The sequence below is a fragment of the Schistocerca cancellata genome, chromosome 1, assembly GCF_023864275.1.
Source record: "Schistocerca cancellata isolate TAMUIC-IGC-003103 chromosome 1, iqSchCanc2.1, whole genome shotgun sequence".
NCBI lineage: Eukaryota > Metazoa > Arthropoda > Insecta > Orthoptera > Acrididae > Schistocerca > Schistocerca cancellata.
This window is the reverse complement of record NC_064626.1, coordinates 653,654,638-653,672,800: the sequence shown is the minus strand read 5'-3', so window position 1 is coordinate 653,672,800 and position 18,163 is coordinate 653,654,638. Positions and strand designations below refer to the sequence as shown.

The 18,163-nt window shown below is 38.2% G+C and overlaps 1 protein-coding gene across 2 annotated transcripts in view; it reads left to right on the top strand.

Moving 5' to 3' along the window:
• LOC126183477 (scaffold attachment factor B2-like) overlaps positions 1 to 18,163 on the top strand; it is a 166,379-nt gene that overhangs the window by 117,008 nt on the left and 31,208 nt on the right. For both annotated transcript variants that reach the window (XM_049925505.1, XM_049925498.1), the window contains exons 12-13: positions 15,390 to 15,523; positions 15,792 to 15,932. In XM_049925505.1, the coding sequence (XP_049781462.1) occupies positions 15,390 to 15,523; positions 15,792 to 15,932 (275 nt within the window). The remainder of the gene's footprint in view (positions 1 to 15,389; positions 15,524 to 15,791; positions 15,933 to 18,163) is intronic.

Genomic DNA, 18,163 nt, shown 5'->3' with positions numbered 1-18,163 from the left:
CAGAACTATATCAATTGTCTGTGTAAATATTTCTCGGCATCCAAATCGGTGCACATGTTTTGAGCACATTCTTTTCTCTGGCAAGAAATTTCAATCCCATCACCACTCCTCCTTTCCAGTCTGTATCTTTGTTGGAAAGTTTTTTGTGAAACAAATTCTCTGTAATTGTTCCGCAACTGCAGGTGGAGTGATCTTCCATTCCCCAGTTTATAACAGTATTTTTGGTTAATCAGCAGTGGAATGCAAACACCTAGACATAGCTGTCTCAGTGGTATCATTTCAGAGAAAATTCATACTAAATTATTTTTCTTTTTGATCTGATGTAAGGAGTAGAGATAAGTGTCCCTTCATTTTAGGATCCGTTAAGGAAAGCAGCTTGTGTTGTTGTTTGAATCAGAAGCTGATGTTTTTGCTGCTTAATAGTGTCTTTTGCAATTAACTCTTTTTGTAAAAGTTTATTGAAGTTATTTAGGATTTTGCCACAATGTAGTAGAACTATATACTTCAGATCAGATATGGCAGACTAGTACTGTGTTAGTGTAATTTGCTATATTGTCTCAGTTCATCTTTAAACAGGTAGTAGGATGCTTTGTTGTGTACATTCAGTTTCTCTGTCATCTAGAATGCTATTGTTTTCATAGTTTTCAGTTTTTATCACTAGTGTCATTGTCTTCACAAACACTTGAATGATGAAACCAAGTTTCTTTCAAAAAATGACAAATTCTGACTTTATTCATTGTTTGTCTCAAGTACACTGTTACTCATTAAATGAAGACTAAATGCATGAGAACCAGATTTCTGAACTCATTTTCACAAAAACCGAAATCCTAAATTTTGTGCATCAGGGATTTGTAGTACCAGGATGTGCAGCCAGAGGGACCTCTCCTGAGTCATTCCACCAGGCAGCATCACCTGATGGTGACTAGGGTGGTGTTGGCAGCTCTGTGAATGTGCGTACATTGCAGACGTGCAGAAAATGGTTATTTCTTATGAACTATGTGTAGCTGTGAAATGTTGTTTTTTACTTGTCAAGAACTTAGTGGAAACTGTTGTGATGAAGCAAACAGCTAACAAAGAATATGCTCTTAGTAAAAATAGTGTATGACTGGGAAATTGCAATTGAAGATCAGCTTCGTTCTGATTGCCCTTCTAATCTTCGAAGCGAGGACAACATCAAGGATATCATCAGCAAAATGTGTAATCTGATCAGTGAAGATCAATGAATAAGACCAGTTTGAGGACTTAACCAGTTTGTCCTTGAGCACAATTTACATGTTTTGACTGTTGAATAGTGGCAGCAAAGTTTGTGCCGAGACTTCTCAACAGCGATCAGAGGGATCGTCATGGTCATGGCTGTCATGGAATGAAGGACGCATTCAAAGACAATACAAATTTTTTTAACAAAATCATCATGGTGATGAATCTTGGTAACAACAGTCAACTCAGTGGAAGTCAACTGGCTCACCTTGTCCAAAAAAAGTTCTGGAGGTGAAATTGAATGTGAAGATGATGGTGGTCTATTTGTATATTGTTATTATTATTATTATTATTATTATTATTTATTATTATTATTATTATGTTATGTTGGAGGGATCATACAGTCACGATTTTCTTCCCACAAAACCGACGATAACAAACAATTCTATTTGGAGCTTATGAAAAGGCTGCGCTAAAGTTTGGTGCAAAAATATCTGGCTTCGTAGAATTCCAGTGAGTGGTTCCTGCATAATGATAATGCTCCCGTGCAAACAGCTCTGTTTTCACCAGTTTTTTATCCTTAACGAATACGACTACCTTGGCCCATGTATCCTATTCACCAGATTTAGCACCCTCAGATTTCTTCCTGTTCCGCATGATGAAATGAGACTTGGAAGTGAAGCGTTTTGTTGATGTTGAAAACATTAAATGTGATTTCACAAAGGTGCTAGAAGGTATCAAAGAGGATGAATTTAAAAGGTGCTTCCAACACTGGAATGAATGTTTGAATAATAGTGTTCATGCTAATGGAGGGTACTTTGAAACAAAATTCTGGTTATGTTTGGGTACCCCCTTGTATAATACTACTGCTGCTGTTGCTGCCCCTACCAACACAAACACCAAACTCTACCTGTATGGCCACAGTCTACAACAGAAAGAGTTAGCTGAAACTTGTATTCTTATTTACACAGTATCACAATAACTTTCAAGCATAAACTATCTTTTAATAAATTTGTTGAGTTCTTGATTTTATTCCTGATGTGTAAGTGATGTTACCAAAGTGACTGCAACGGCAGCTTGAACTAACAACTGTCAACAGATATGCATTCAACAAAATATATGTGAGCAGGCAGTGTTAAGTAGTCAACATGAAGCTGTAGTGTGTCTACATTCTTGTGTCATAAATCACAGTGGAGCAACATGTTAAACCATTCTCCCAAACCTTTTGAAGAAGAGATAAGTGATGATGATGTTTGGTTTGTGGGGCGCTCAACTGCGTGGAAGAGATAAGTGTGCAAAGTTTGCTCCACATACCTCACAAAATCATCACAGGTTGTGTTTTTCAACACGAACCTATCACAAAATGACAAACTGCCGATATTTGCACAAAGGGTCAGAACTTCGACAACATAACCGACTCAAAGGAGGTTTTTTCTGACTATTTCACATAGTCGCGTGAATGTTTGGTGTTTGGTACACAGTGGCGGGAAGGGGGCAACCATTTAGAACACCTGAAGAGTTTAAAAATAATCATCTTAATGTTTTTCTATTTTTTATTATTAATCTGGCCCCCAAAACTTCTTGGACTGAGAGAGCATCACAATTATTTTTTTGCACTTACTTTTGTAACTGTTGATAATTGTTAAAAGTTCCTTTCACAAATTGACTGTGTAATCAAAGATTCATTAGAATTTGGCCAGCCTGGGATAATTTGGACCCCAAAAATTTATGTAGCAGTGATGTAATTTTTGCAATACATTATGTACTCTCCTTGCAACAGGCAACTCAAGAAAAAGAGAGGAGGCGAGGAAAGAAATCTTACTTCAGCTCTTGCATCATCTATCTATTGTATTTGACCCATTGTGAAGAAACTTCAACATCTATATCATAGGAATGAATACCATATTTGTATAAGCAATCAAAAAGTTTCTCGTTGACACGTTTTTGCTTGCAATGATGTGGTATTTATGTTGGCGTAAGCTTCAGTTAATATGCAATACACATCCGAGATTAAAAATTAAAATTGATTTCCGGGTGTGATTGCAGAGTGTTGTTAAATATTTTTGCTCTCTACTTGATAGGTTCATTGGAAAAATTATTTTGGTGTAGAAACTTCTGTAATCAATTCCTCATTTTTGCATTGTCCATTGTCTTTATGGGGTTGGCATTTTAGTTCAGTTTTGGCATTGTTAATGGTAGATAGTGGCTGGATGCCCTTCCTGACACCGCCACTTTCTCCCTGGGACAGAATTTGTGTTCGCTATCAGTTCATGTCAAGAACAGCTCATGTTAAGTGTGAGAATGTTTTCTGAATGTTTGTGTAGTGTATAAGTGAAGTGGGGCATGGGTGCCGTGCCTGATAATCTCCTAGTTGGCTGTGGGGAAACTGCCTAAAATCCCCATCTGGGCTGGCCAGCAATGCAGACCTTGCCATTAATCTGCCAGGCGGATTTGATCAAAGGTCAGCATGCCTTTTCTGTGTTCCAGGAGTGGGTGCTTCAATACATTCAGCTATCTGGGAGGTCACTTTATTCTATTCTTACTGTGTCATATCAAGAGTTAAGTGAAGTTTAGATTTTATATTGTTGTGTGTTCAAATACCAACCACCTGATCACAGGAGGAAGGTCAAAAGAACGAGTGTGAGCAAATGGTGGTGATCAAATACTTAGTGCATAACTAGTGATAAAAGAAGGCAAAGTTACAAGGAAACAGAACGGGTGGCAAGGGGAAAAACATTAAAAGTACTTCCCATAGACCACTTTTTAAAGTGGAATGGGGTCTGTGGGGGGGGGGGGGGGGGGGATGTCTATGTACATAACTTGGAATTTCTTTAATACTGTTTTCTCAATCGAATTAATATATTTTTTTAATGGAGACAATGCAAAGAAACATTTTGTGTGTCACCTTTAAGCACTTTAACTTGGGATTCCTTGAGCTCTTTCAGGCAATTTTTGATTTGGGGTATTGTGATATTACATGAGCTGTAAAGTTCACTTTTCGGTTTTTGTAACTTCGTATACAAATTGCAGTAGCTTGTGTGCAGAGATACATTTCTCAGTGTGTAGTGAGGGAGGGGATGTGGTATGTAATGAGTTTCCTAATCACCTATACTGATTATAGTGATCAGTTCATTCAAGATGCCTTACTTGTGTACCTACATATCTGGTGTTCTCCATTGTAAATTGTGAGCAGCAGATACTCGCTATTAAAATCTGGAGGACATATGAGAAACAATTAATAACTCTTACACTGTACACAATTCAAAACAACCCATACGTATTACTAAAACAACCACTTCTCTGATACTGCTTGCTTTCACCTGTGTGGCATGCTAGAAACTGTAACTGCCACATTATTGGAGCATCTGTATATCGCAGTGCTTCACTTCTTGGTGTTAAGAGTCCTAGTCATTAATGTATTCGTTCTCTGCCTATTTATTGTGAATATTCTCCAAGTGACTATAGAGAGTCTGATAGTGTACTTCTCACCACACCATATTAAGGTTTTACACAGTTTCATTCACAGGTGAGCTATGGGATGAAAGATTGCTGGTATATTTTTGCAATTATAGTATGACCCCACTTTTACATTCCCAGAATTAACTTTTTCCCATTGTTTGTCATCAGTCTCTTCGAACTGTGTGTTCATGATGTTATTGCCCATCCTCTTTTACGTTATTATAAATTTACAGTCATTTTCACCTAATGAAACGTGTAATTGATGCATAATGATGTAAATTAGTTTCACGTAGTGTTTACATCATGATGCAATAAACTCTGATGATCTCTGGGCTCCCTAATTCTGAAACTGTATAAATCATTAAAAGTGAGAACAATTTGTGCTGCTAATTGTTTCTCCTAACATTGCCAACCTAACAGTAACAATATTGTATGTAATATTGTGGGAAGTTGCATTATCGGTTGAAGTTTTGGATTGTGCTAAACGTTCAATATTAGTCCAAACTGAAGTGAAGTTGGCAGTTAAAAATAAAGAGATATGGTGATAGCTCATCCAGTTAATATATGGGCTAGCTTCAAACCATCACAGGTGCCTGTTAAACTTTTGATTTTCAAGGCTTTAGGAAAGGTAAAGGTACCATAGAGGCAATTCTAACATTGTGGTTGACAATAGCAGCAAGACTGCAGAAAAATCAAGACACATTAATAGGATTTTGGTCGACCTGGGAAAAGCGCTCCCCACTATCGAATGGTGCAAGAGGTTTGTAATTCTGGGAAAAGTAAGGGTCAACTGAAGGGAAAGACAGGCAGTGTAAAATATGTAAAATAGCCAAGAGGGAACAATAAGAGTGGAAGACCAAGAACAAAGAGTTTGGATTATAAAGAGGCCTTTCGTCCCTACTGTTCAGTATATTCTTTGAAGAAGCTGTGATGGAAATAAGATGAAAGTGGAATTAAAATTAAGGGTGAAAGGCTATCAATGATAATATTTGCTGATGAGATTTCTATTCTAATTGAAAGTGAAGAATCATTACAGAATCTGCTGGATGGAATGAACAGTCTAATGAATACAAAATATAAGTTGAGAGTAAATTGAAGAAAAAAGAAAGTAATGAGAAGTAACAGAAATGAGAAAAGCAAGGAACGTATCAGAATTGAGATCACTAAGTAGATGAATTAGAGTTCTGCTACCTACGCAGCAGAATAACCCATGACGGACAGAGCAAGGACATAAAAAAGCAGATTGGCACTGGTGAAAAGGGCGTTCCTGCCGAAGAAAGTCTACTAGTATCAAACGTAGCTCTTAATCTGAGGAAGAAATTTTTGAGAATGTATATTTGGTGCACAGAACTGTACAGAATTGAGATGTGGACTAAGGGAAAACTGGAACAGAAGAGAATCAAAGCATTTGAGTGTGGTGCTGCAGAAGAGTGTCGAAAATTAGGTGGACTGGTACGGTAAGGACCGAGGTGATTCTCTGCAGAGTCAGTAAGGAAAGGAATATATGTTAAGACATCGAGGATTAGTTTCCATGGTAATGGAGGGAGTTGTAGAGGGTAAAAACTGTAAAGGAAGAAAGAGATTGGAATAATTGAAGATGTATGTTGCAGGTGCTGCTTTGAGATGATGAAGTTTGCCCAGGAGAGTAATTGGTGGTGGGTCACATCAAACCAGTCAGAAAACTGATATCTCTCTTTTTAACAGGAGATGTACTGTGCACATCGCCACCCCCACCACCCACCCCCGTTTTCCCTCCTAGAATATTAAATGATGTATCAATTATTCAAATACAGTCATAATTGTCAAACTATTGGCACAAATTTTAAAATATGTCTCAATTTCTGAAGAGTTAAGATGGCACCCATCAGAACATCTGAAATTAACAATATTGGCCTGCAGAATTCATTATGCTGCCAAATATCTATATATGTTTAACATTGTGATGACGTTTGTAGAACACAAGTACCTCTTTGCATCCACAATCTTACGGAATTAGCCAACTGCATATTGCTAACTACACTGTGTTCCACATTTTTCTTTCAAAAAACATTTTTAGCATACTATATAGCAAGTTGTATAACTGGAAGCTAGATAAATAGCTTGTTTACAATTAGATATGATCTAGATATATAGCGTGAGCATAAAGTTTTTTACCTGACAACAAAAGTTTATTTTGAAGGAACAGAGCTAGAGACAGCTGTGCAGTTTGATGCAAATGGTAGCTTAACTCAAGAGGTTTTTTTATGGATACATTTCCACACTTCTGTGTGGTTTTTCAAAAGTAGTGTGGCTCATGAAGTTTTTATCTGTACACTAATATACATGCTCTGCTGGCATCTTATTTTTCTCTCTTCCTCAGCCATGGGTAGTCTTTCAAGAAGTTGGTGCTGCATCATGCTTGGGGTTTATTTGTTAGCTAGTTCTTGGATGAAACTGGACAGATGGGACTGTAGACAGACAGACATAATGACCACCAGATAAAAAAAATCACTAGAAGAAACTAAAACAAATTTAATTTTTTCATCAATAATAAGTGCTTAAAAAGTAATTTCCCACTATTTATATTTTTCTGCAATTCACACCATTCCTGTAAAGGGTCAGTCTATGTGAAATCAACCAATGGTCTGGTTCTTGACGTGTCAGATTTTGATATTTTTTGTATATTTGTAGTAGTAGTAGTAGTAGAGTAGTAGTAGTAGTAGTAGTAGTAGTAGTAGTTTGCATGAAAAATTCCAAATTAAAAATATTTCAGACATTTCATTTTTGAAACTACAAAATTATGCAATTTGTTTATGATATGAACCTTGAAATCACCATATCTCAAACTATTTTGACTTACAGACCTCAAATTCAAACTATTTTATTCATTTTCTGACAAGCTTTGAAAATATGTCCTAATTGACAATAATCATAATTATGTTCAATTTTCTCAGATTAAGTTAGTTTTGAAAGAAAAAATGTTAATGGAACATTGTCAACACGGGTGCCAAATTTCATGATTGTGCGTCAGAGGGAACACATTTTAATAACATTTATTTTGAAACTTTGTGGCAGATTAAGGCTGTGTGCTGAACAGACTTGAACTTGGGACCTTTGCCATTTGTGGGTAAGTGCTTGCACTTGCTCATGAAAGGCAAAGGTCCTGAGTTTGAGGTCTCTGTTTGGTACACAGCTTTAACCCAACAGGAAGTTTCGTATCAGGGCACGCTCTGCTGGAGAATGAAATTTCATTCTCATAACACCCCTCAGGCTGTGACCAAGCTATGTCTCCACAGTATCTTTTCTTCCTGGAGTGCTAGTTGTGCAAGTTTTGCAGGAGAGCTTCTGTGAAGTGTGAAAGGTAAAAGACGAGGTATTGCCGGCATTACGGCTGTGAGGATGGGTTGAGAGTCATACTTGGGTAGCTCAGTCAGAACACCACTTGCCCGCAAAAGGCAAAGGCAAATTTTTTATTTCCTGTTAGGTAGTAGAAATCCACATTTGGTTGTCATTCGTGTCCCCCCCCCCCCCCCCCCCCCCCCCCCCTCCTCCTCTAAAATTCATAACATATTTCCAGTAGAAAGTAGGCCTTCTGTTATGTTTGCAACTGTTTTTTGAGTTTCTCATTGAACTGGGGCTAAAGAATAAGGTTTTTCAATGATTTGCTCTTACCTCGGGCACTTTGTAAACTAATCAGTCGTCAGCTCCTGATTATGTGAATTCAGCAGTTGTGAATGTCGTCATCGTCATCCACCTCAATATTTGTCTGGCAAGATCCACCTTCTCTTCAATCACATTATCAGGTTGCTCCAGATCCCCCTGGGACACAGATATTTCCAGGCACCATGCAAAGTTTTTTTGTGAAATTTCATTCGAAGATTGTGCAACAGGTCTCACGGCATCTAAAACAACTAAATTGCTTCCAAAAGTCTTTGAGAGTTCGTTTTGTCTCATAGCTCAGTGTAGATGTGCAAACGATCGTGTCTTGCAGTGAGCTGTAATGTTTTAATGACTCCTTGGTCCATCGATTCAAGCAAGCGGGTTGTATTCAGTAGCAAAAATACACCTTTCACATGTGGATCAAACTTAAAGTAACAGGACAATGAACTTGGGTGTTGTCGATTAATAGCATCACTTTAAATTGAAGTGTTTTAATTGGCAAAAACATTAGACTATGGATGTCACGTGATAACCAGACCAGTTCTCAATAGGACAGCTGTCACCCAAGCTGTAGCATTTGACTTCCAAATCACAGGCAACCTAGCTTTAGATGTAGCTTTTAAGCTCGTGTATTTTCTGAGCAATAAACTAAGAGGTTTTAATTTACAATCACCAGCTGCATTCACACCAACCATCACTGTCAATTGATCTTCGTTGGCATTAAATTTGGAAATGTTTTCTCTTCAGCGTGGTAGGCATCTTCATCCAGAGCAGACCAGTTTAAGTATGTTGAATACGTTATGTCTGATATAGCCATCTCCTGTCAGTGCCCTGAGTTTGTCTGGTAGTGTGAAAGTCTCTTTAGCAATGCTTGCCACCTCTCCACTTTCTGCGATGTTATGCAAATTATGACAACTTTCGGATCAGCTTGCCCAACTGTTACTAGCTTTAAACATTCCTTGTTTGTCCACTTCCTCAGTGTCTTTTGATCTCTTAAAAAATCAGCTTAGCTTGAGAGCACACTGTGTTCTGATCAACATGACGATTTTCACTCTTACATTATCACACTGTAATTGTAACATTGTTTCCATCTGAGCGATAATACCATGGCATTTACGAACAATACTTGAATTCAAAGATTACGCATGTTTCAACGAATTCAGGAATGTTTTCTTTACCTTCTATAAATGTCTTAACTGTCAATTCTATTAGATCAAGCTTTTTTGCTAGTTCACACAACTTCTAAATTTTACTTCAAAGTCTTTGATAATATTACCTTTACCTTACAGAGCTAATGATTTTCTTTTCTTGTTCGATCCAAATGAATCAGTTCTGCTTTCTTTTGGATGACATAGTGGATAAAACAAATCCATTTGAAACACGTCCAGACTTGTCAGAAGACATGTCGATGGAGTGAGGGACGAAACCCGTAATACTAGATTTGCATGAAATGGTGTTGTATAAGTTGGGAAAGGACATATAAATAAAGTGTTTACTTCTCTTTTTTCATCTCTTGCAGCTCACAAGCCATCCACAATTTGTCGTCACATGCACATGCACAAGCAACAAGTCCTGTAATCTATTCAAAAGCATGCAGCATCAGAAAATCAAAAATCCTTAAAATCGGAAACAGTTTTTGCTTTACCTTTACTCTAAGAATAAATGCATGATACTTGGAGTCCATGTGCCTGCTATAGCTTTATAAAATCTTTTTGCCAAGTTGCTTCCTTGTGCTGCATGCTCATCATTTGTCATTTATAAGTAACTGATAGCATATATGCTTTACCCCAAACAGTTGGAAGTAAGTAAATATTTGATAATACTGTGCTTCCACAACTAATAGGAATGTTAAGAAAACCAGTATGACTTTCATTTTATGTGCATTTATGGAGCCACTGCGCCCTCATGCGACAAAGTGCCCAACTGAGCCAGTGTCATGATTTAAAAATGCCTAATTTCCCAATAAGGTGCTGAACTGCACATGTTGGAATATAAGTACAGTATTCCACTTGGATATGCTTGGTACTTGACCATATTCCCACATGTACTTTTCAACATTTTATTAGGTAATAAGCATTTTAAATTGTGACACCAGTACTTTCCTGCCACTTTATCACCTGTGCACATGTGCTTAATGAGTTAATGTATACAGCAGCCTGGTCCAGTTTTCTCCCACAGTGCTTTGGTGATTCCTTTATTGAAGTGAATTACTGTCAACAGAAATTTGTTTTGCTACATTATATAAACTAAAAATGCATATTAATCCTAACAGTATTTTTGTTATATGCCATAGCTTAGTAGAATTTTAAAAGGATAAAGCAAAGTGTGCTAAATTAATACTCAGTAATTTCATTGCAACAATAGTTTTATGAACCAGCTTGCAAACATAGTGTAGAATAATTGTTGCCTGTACAAATGGCAATAAAATAAAATTTATTTTCACATCTTCCCTATAGAATACTGTCATGAAATTTGGCACACACATTAAAGCCTAGTTTACATGATGACACTAGGTTGCAGGCAACTATGCTACCGGCCACTGCACATGCGCGCGTTTGTGCAACTAGTTGGTGAAACTAAACACTTTCGGCGTGTTCCAACTTTGGCGACACTAGTTGCAGAGTGTAGACAAACTGAAATATGAAGTGGGGGACAGAGAATAATGTTCGCTTTTGGATATATGTGCTTTGCGTAGGTGTTTATGGCATTTCGGTGATGCTGATTACAAAAATACGCAACATATTGCTGCTCCTGAGACCATCATGTGCGATCAGAACATACATGGTTTGACAGTATCTGAGCTGCAGGGCAAAATTTATTCGGTTAGGAGCACATACACAACTGAGTTAAGAAAAATACAAGTTAATAATTCTAGATGTGGCAATGCTCTTGTCTACAAGGCTAAAATCCCATCATTTGAGGTGGCTGACTCTTTGTTAAGGAATACTCTTGACAGGAGGGAAGGCTACACCAATCGAGAAGCTGCATTCTTTATTCAGTATTCATCTATTTAAAACGTAGCAGCAGTGATCCCCATTCACATGTTATAATTTTGAAATATTGCAACTGTACAGATCTATCTTCAAGATAATAGTTTGCGAACCATTCTTTGCTTAATGTGGCCTACTTCGAATTATTATTGGGTGTTAATGTTAATAATTATTGGTGTTAATGAAAAAGTGTCATCACCAACTAAAACCGAATGTTATAACACGACAAGTGTTCTCGATTGTAATGCATGCAATATAATAAGTAATGTCAGTTCTGGCAACAGTACTTTGTGCATTGCAGTATCTTTACTCCTTTTCACGTGCTAACTCTACTTAGAAGAAACGTGAACAGTTCTGGTGACATTCTAAGATAACTGAAAGAGCTTCTTGGGTCTTCCATTATAAATTATTTCAGCAAGGATGCTGAGCAACTGAGCTGATGTCTGTTCTTCATCCAGTCATGAATTGAAATACGTTTATTATTATTTTTCTCCATCACAACTCGTGCGACGGGCAGCTGCCAAAACTTTCATTTCAGACACGACTCAGAGACCCTCAAAATGACGAAACTGAAGTGTATGCTGGTGGCGCCGTGCCTACAGTCAAATATGAAACCATTTGCGTGCAACTCATTTCTTCCAACGAGTGGCACAACCCAATGTCGTCGTCTAAACTAGGCTTAACAAATAGTGTAAGATTTGCCCTGCACTTACTTCAAAAATAAAATATTTTAAATTTTCAAAATTTAAGGAAGTTTTGGTTTGGGAAAATTTACCAATTTAATGAATTTGGTCAAACAGCAATATATTAAAAACCTGTAATAAATGGAAGAGAACGGTATAAATTTTAGGTCTTTGACATATGGATAGCTGCTACTCATCATTTAGCAGAGATACTGAGTCGCATCCAAGATTTTCGATTGTTTGTTTCCTTTGGGATATGGCCATTTTAAAGGTTTCGAAACGTGGCAAAAATTGCACAATTTTGGAAACTTTTAAAATCTATAACTTGAAAACGAAATGTCTGGAAAACCTTCAAATTTGGATTTTATCTAATGACACATTAAAAAATTCTAGGAAATTAAACATTCTCTCTCTCTCTCTCTCTCGCTCTCTCTCTCTCTCTCTCTCTCTCTCTCTCTCTCACACACACACACACACACACACACACACACACACACACACACACACACACACACACCTCATCTCCTGCCCTCTTCGCCTCGCCGCATCTCTCATCTCCCGCGCATCTCTCATCTCCGGCGCATCTGTCATCTCCCCCCCCCCCCTCCGCATCCCGACACCCCTCGTCTAACCTTAACCGCCCCCCCCCCCCGCATCCCGACATCCCTCTTCTCCCTCCCCCTCCTCATCCCGACACCCCTCTTCTCCCTCCCCCTTCTCATCCCGACACCCCTCTTCTCCCTCCCCCTCCTCATCCCGACACCCCTCTTCTCCCTCCCCCTCCTCATCCCGACACCCCTCTTCTCCCTCCCCCTCCTCATCCCGACACCCCTCTTCTCCCTCCCCCTCCTCATCCCGACACCCCTCTTCTCCCTCCCCCTCCTCATCCCGACACCCCTCTTCTCCCTCCCCCTCCTCATCCCGACACCCCTCTACTCCCTCCCCCTCCTCATCCCGACACCCCTCTACTCCCTCCCCCTCCTCATCCCAACACCCCTCCTCTCCCCCTTAAATTATGAGTCAACAAAAACATTATAACCCTCCATGTATCACTCACATATGTATCTACATGAAGACAAGTGTATCACAAGAGCAAAATAAATGTTGAGAAGTCACCATAGTTTAAAATCCATGACTATAACATCAATGAGTGTAAAGAGAGGAGCTTAACGTGTAACTTTTTCGAGATTCCACGTCTCTATCACTGCACATCAGCACATGATCTGTGGAATCTGCCTGCAGTCATGAAGATCGATTGCTATATGCTTAAAAGCTAGTGATGTGATGTCTTCTGACCTAAACTACACATCCAGAGCAAAAGAATCAAAATGTGAAAGAAAGATAGAAGACAAACGATGTATTCACAAATAATCAGGCAGCTCGACATTAGAATGTATTGATTTTTATTTATTGGTATGAGAATACTTGGACGGTTCCACATCTAATGATACAAAAAAAGTCAATCAGTTCATTTCTCCATTGTCATCACAACCAGATAAACTATAACATTATAGTAATATCCATTGATTTAGGGAATACATCTGTTGAATGTCACTTTCAAAACACACTATTTTCCTGATGGTCTGGCAAGCATATTCTGAGGCAAAATGTTGGTTGTCAGTTCTTTCTACCATAATTTTAATGTAACAAGCAAAATTCGGCCTTTAGGAAGAAGTAAAGATCCAATTTTTACTTTAAATAACTAGCAGTTTTGATATTAATAAACTAATTTCCGTAGAATTAAGTTTTTTCCTTTCCTTTCCTGGGCTAATGTGCTTATATTTTAATAAAACAGTTCCATTTCTCCTCAAGCTTTTCTCCAATATCGGCCCATCGATACAGCGAAAAAAAAAAATTGATATGACAGAACAAATATCGACATAGAGGCCTATGAAAAGGTTGGCTGCACGTTGCCAATATACTGCTGGTTTTAGAGCTGTAAATTTAAGCATTGATTTATTATTAGATATTCTGTACATCAACAAGCTAGGAGCCTGTTTACACCCCTTAGAGCAAGAATTGAAAGGAAAACAATGCATGATCATGCTTGGCGTAACCTCTTTGCTAACAATGGTAACTGCATGTAAATGGCACAATAAAAGGTGTCTGACAGGTCCATCATTTGGTTTAGTCACATTGGATTTGTCCGGAACACTTGATGTCAACGTTCCTGTTTTTTTCATATCTGCGAACCCTAGCAATTTAGATTTGTGGTGTCAAAACTGTGTTGCAGTTTCTGTTGGTAGCACCAGGCACCAATTAAAACAACATTTTCCCTCAAACATCTCAGCCCACTGCAAAGACTAACCTTGTCATTCAGATTTTTGTTCGTCATTTTCAGCAACTATTTGAAAAAAATGGTGGCACTAGTTGTGTTAAATATTTTATTTTTATTTTTAATGCATTTGGTGTGCTATTTCTTCACATCAGAAATCTTGTTATTCCACTTGGACAGCCTCCCCTCCTCAATGCTGTTGGACTACTTCTTAGTGCCACCTGTACTTGCTTTACACTGTAAAAGAGAGAGACTGGACATGATGAAAGCTCAAAAAGTAGAAAGACCCCTTTATGTTCTACTACAATTTCAAAACAACAATATCACATACTTATTAAAAATAGTGAGAAAAATAGAATATAAAATAAAAATATCTGCACTTGATATTGCCATTTCATTATCAGTGTATCAGTATATGGGAAAAAAACATCGCAGATACATTAGATATATTTTGAAAAAAATATTGATATATTGATGTTTATCAACAGCCCTACTGCTGAAATCTTAAAGCAACATGATTGGGAGGCAAGGAAGCAAGTGGTAACTTACATTGCAGTTCAGTAAAAATGTGGAATTTCACTGACAATTCCTGTAATTTCAAAGGCGAAGGAAATTGTTGGTGTAAATATTTGCCACCCCCCTCCTCCCCCACCAATCCCACACCCCTCTCTCTTTAGTTGCTGTACCACTTTTTTCTTTGTAAAATTGTATCAGAACATGGTTTCTTTTGTGGAATCTTGTAATGTGCTGACTGTTGTCACAGCCTCTGTAACTGTGAAAACAGAATAACAGCACCAGCTATAAGTATTAGTAGGAAGTTTCTGTGTGTGTAATACTGTTTTAATACTTGCGATTTGGGAGCAGGTCTTTCTTTTAGCAGAACAGCAATCAGATATTAAATTAGCCTATAGAGAATAAAATTTATGGTCATATGTACTTGCCATATAAGCCCAAAATGGATTATAAATTCTTGCATAGTTTTTTTTTTCTACTAGTTTAAATTGTGTTTAATATTTGTAAGAGGTGGAGTTTTATTTTTGCTTGTAACTGCTTTCAAAAAACCTTGCTAGAATTGTGATTAGCTTGCAACAGTTCCTCTAATCATGTGCCTCTAAAAACAACTTAAGGTGATATACATTTGTATAGGAGGAACGTGAGAGACAGAGGTTACGGGAACGGGAACGAGAACTGCGAGAGGAAGAACGTCGCCGAACTGAAGAAGCTGCAAGGCAGCGTGAGATAGAGAGGCAACAACGGGAGTTGGCAATAAAGCTTGAAAGGTATAAAACATCTTTATAAAACTTGATCATCAAGATATTTTATTAATATTCGCAGTTACAGTACAGAATATTATTTTATAGTACAAATTTTCAAATCTTCCCAGTGAATTGAATGTTCAAACAAATTTCGCCCTTGTAGCTGGTCGTTGTTTCATTCATCCCATATTTCGACTGGGCACCTGCCAGTCTTTTACAGGTGATCTGTCAACGACTTTGACCAGCTGCAAGCCTGAATTTGTCGGAATATTATTGTAAGATTGTCTTCCAGGGAGAAGGAGAAGTTGCGTTTGGAATGGGAGCGCGTGGAACGGGAACGTGCTGAAGTACTGCGCTTAGAACGAGAACGTCAGCGTCGTGAACGTGAGAATTTGGAAAGAGAACGGGAGGAGTTACTAAGACAGCAAATAAGGTACTACGCTGTTTCCTTCTGACTCTTTCTTAAATTGGAATTTTCTAGTGATGGAAATCATTAAGTGAATGAATTGTTTCTCCAGAATTATGTACTAGATCTTTCTGCATTTCAGCACATTTGAATAAGATTCTGGTGCACCACAGTATTTAGAATAATACTTCAGCTTACTTATTTGGATTAAGGGCTCTTTGTAAGCTGTTCTGTTGCTACTAGACATTTTTGATCATTTCTTCTGGATCAAATATTTGTATTAAATAATTTTAAATTGGAAATGCTCTTGACTATATAAAAAAGTTAAATCTTTGACTTTTAAGAACGGAAGCTCAGAAATAGGATTACTATTAAGGGTGTTGGAATCTTTAACTCTTTAATTGTTGTTGTTTTTGTTGTTGTTGTTGTGGGGGTGGTGGTCTCCAGTCCTGAGACTGGTTTGATGCAGCTCTCCATGCTACTCTGTCCTGTACAAGCTTCTTCATCTCCCAGTACCTGCTGCAACCTACATCCTTCTGAATCTGCTTAGTGTATTCATCTCTTGGTCTCCCTCTGATTTTTACCCTTCACACTGCCCTCCAGTACTAAATTGGTGAGCCCTTGATGCCTCAGAACATGTCCTACAGACCAATCTCTTCTTCTAGTCAAGTTGTGCCACAAATTTATCTTCTCCCCAATTCTTTTCAATAACTCGTCATTAGTTGTGTGATCTAACCATCTAATCTTCAGCATTCTTCTGTAGCACCACATTTCGAAAGCTTCTATTCTCTTCTTGTCCAAACTATTTATCGTCCATGTTTCACTTCCATATGTGGCTACACTCCGTACAAATACTTTGGGAAAAGTCTTTCTGACACCTAAATCTATACTCATTGTTAACAAATTTCTCTTCTTCAGAAACGCTTTCCTTACCATTGCCAGTCTGCATTTTATATCCTCTCTACTTCGACCATCATCAATTATTTTGAATAGCAAAACTCATTTACTACTTTAAGTGTCTCATTTCCTAATCTAATTCCCTCAGCATCACCTGCTTTAATTCAACTACATTCCATTATCCTCGTTTTGTGTTTGTTGATGTTCATCTTATGTCCTCCTTTCAAGACGATGTCCATTCTGTTCAGCTGCTCTTCCAGGTCCTTTCCTGTCTCTGACAGAATTACAATGTCATGGGCGAACCCCAAAGTTTTTATTTCTTCTCCATGGATTGTAATACCTACTCCGAACTTTTCTTTTGTTTCCTTCACTGCTTGCTCAATATACAGATTGAATCACATCGGGGACAGGCTACAACCCTGTCTCACGCCCTTCCCAACCACTGCTTCTCTTTCATGTCCCTCGACTCTTATAACTGCCATCTGGTTTCTGTACAAATTGTAAATAGCCTTACACTCCCTGTATTTTACTCCTGAAGCCTTCAGAATTTGAAAGAGAGTATTCCAGCCAACATTGTCAAAAGCTTTCTCTAAGTCTACAAATAATAGAAACGTCGGTTTGCCTTTCCTTAATCTATCTTCTGAGATAAGTCGTAGGGTCAGTATTGCCTCACGTGTTCCAACATTTCTATGGAATCCAAACTGATCTTCCCCGAGGCCGTCTTTTACCAGTTTTTCCATTTGTCTGTAAAGAATTCGTGTTAGTATTTTGCAGCCATGGCTTATTAAACTGTTAGTTCGGTAATTTTCACATCTGTCAACGCCTGCTTTCTTTGGGATTGGAATTATTATATTCTTCTTGAAGTCTGAGGGTATTTCGCCTCTCTCATACATCTTGCTCACTAGATGGTAGAGTTTTGTCAGGGCTGTCTCTCCCAAGGCTATCAGTAGTTCTAATGGAATGTTGTCTACTCTCGAGGCCTTGTTTCGACTTAGATCTTTCATTGCTCTGTCAAACTCTTTGCACAATATCGTATCTCGTATTTCGTCTCCACCTACATCCTCTTCCATTTCCATTATACAAGGGGGGACCCGAAAGTAACCAGAATCGTAATGCTGCACATCATGTACTTGTAGTAGCAAGTTGCGCCTCCAAAGGGTTGTAGTAGGAGCGCTGCTGAGTCATTCTGCCACGCAGCGTCACCCAATAGTAAGAAGTGTGATTTCTTTGGCAGTTCTTTGAGTGTGCGTACAGTGCAGACGTGACACGAACAATGTGCGGTTGTGAAGTTTTGTTTCTTGCTTGGCAAGAACGCAGCAGAAACTGTTGCGATGATTGACAGCCTACAAAGACCATGCTCT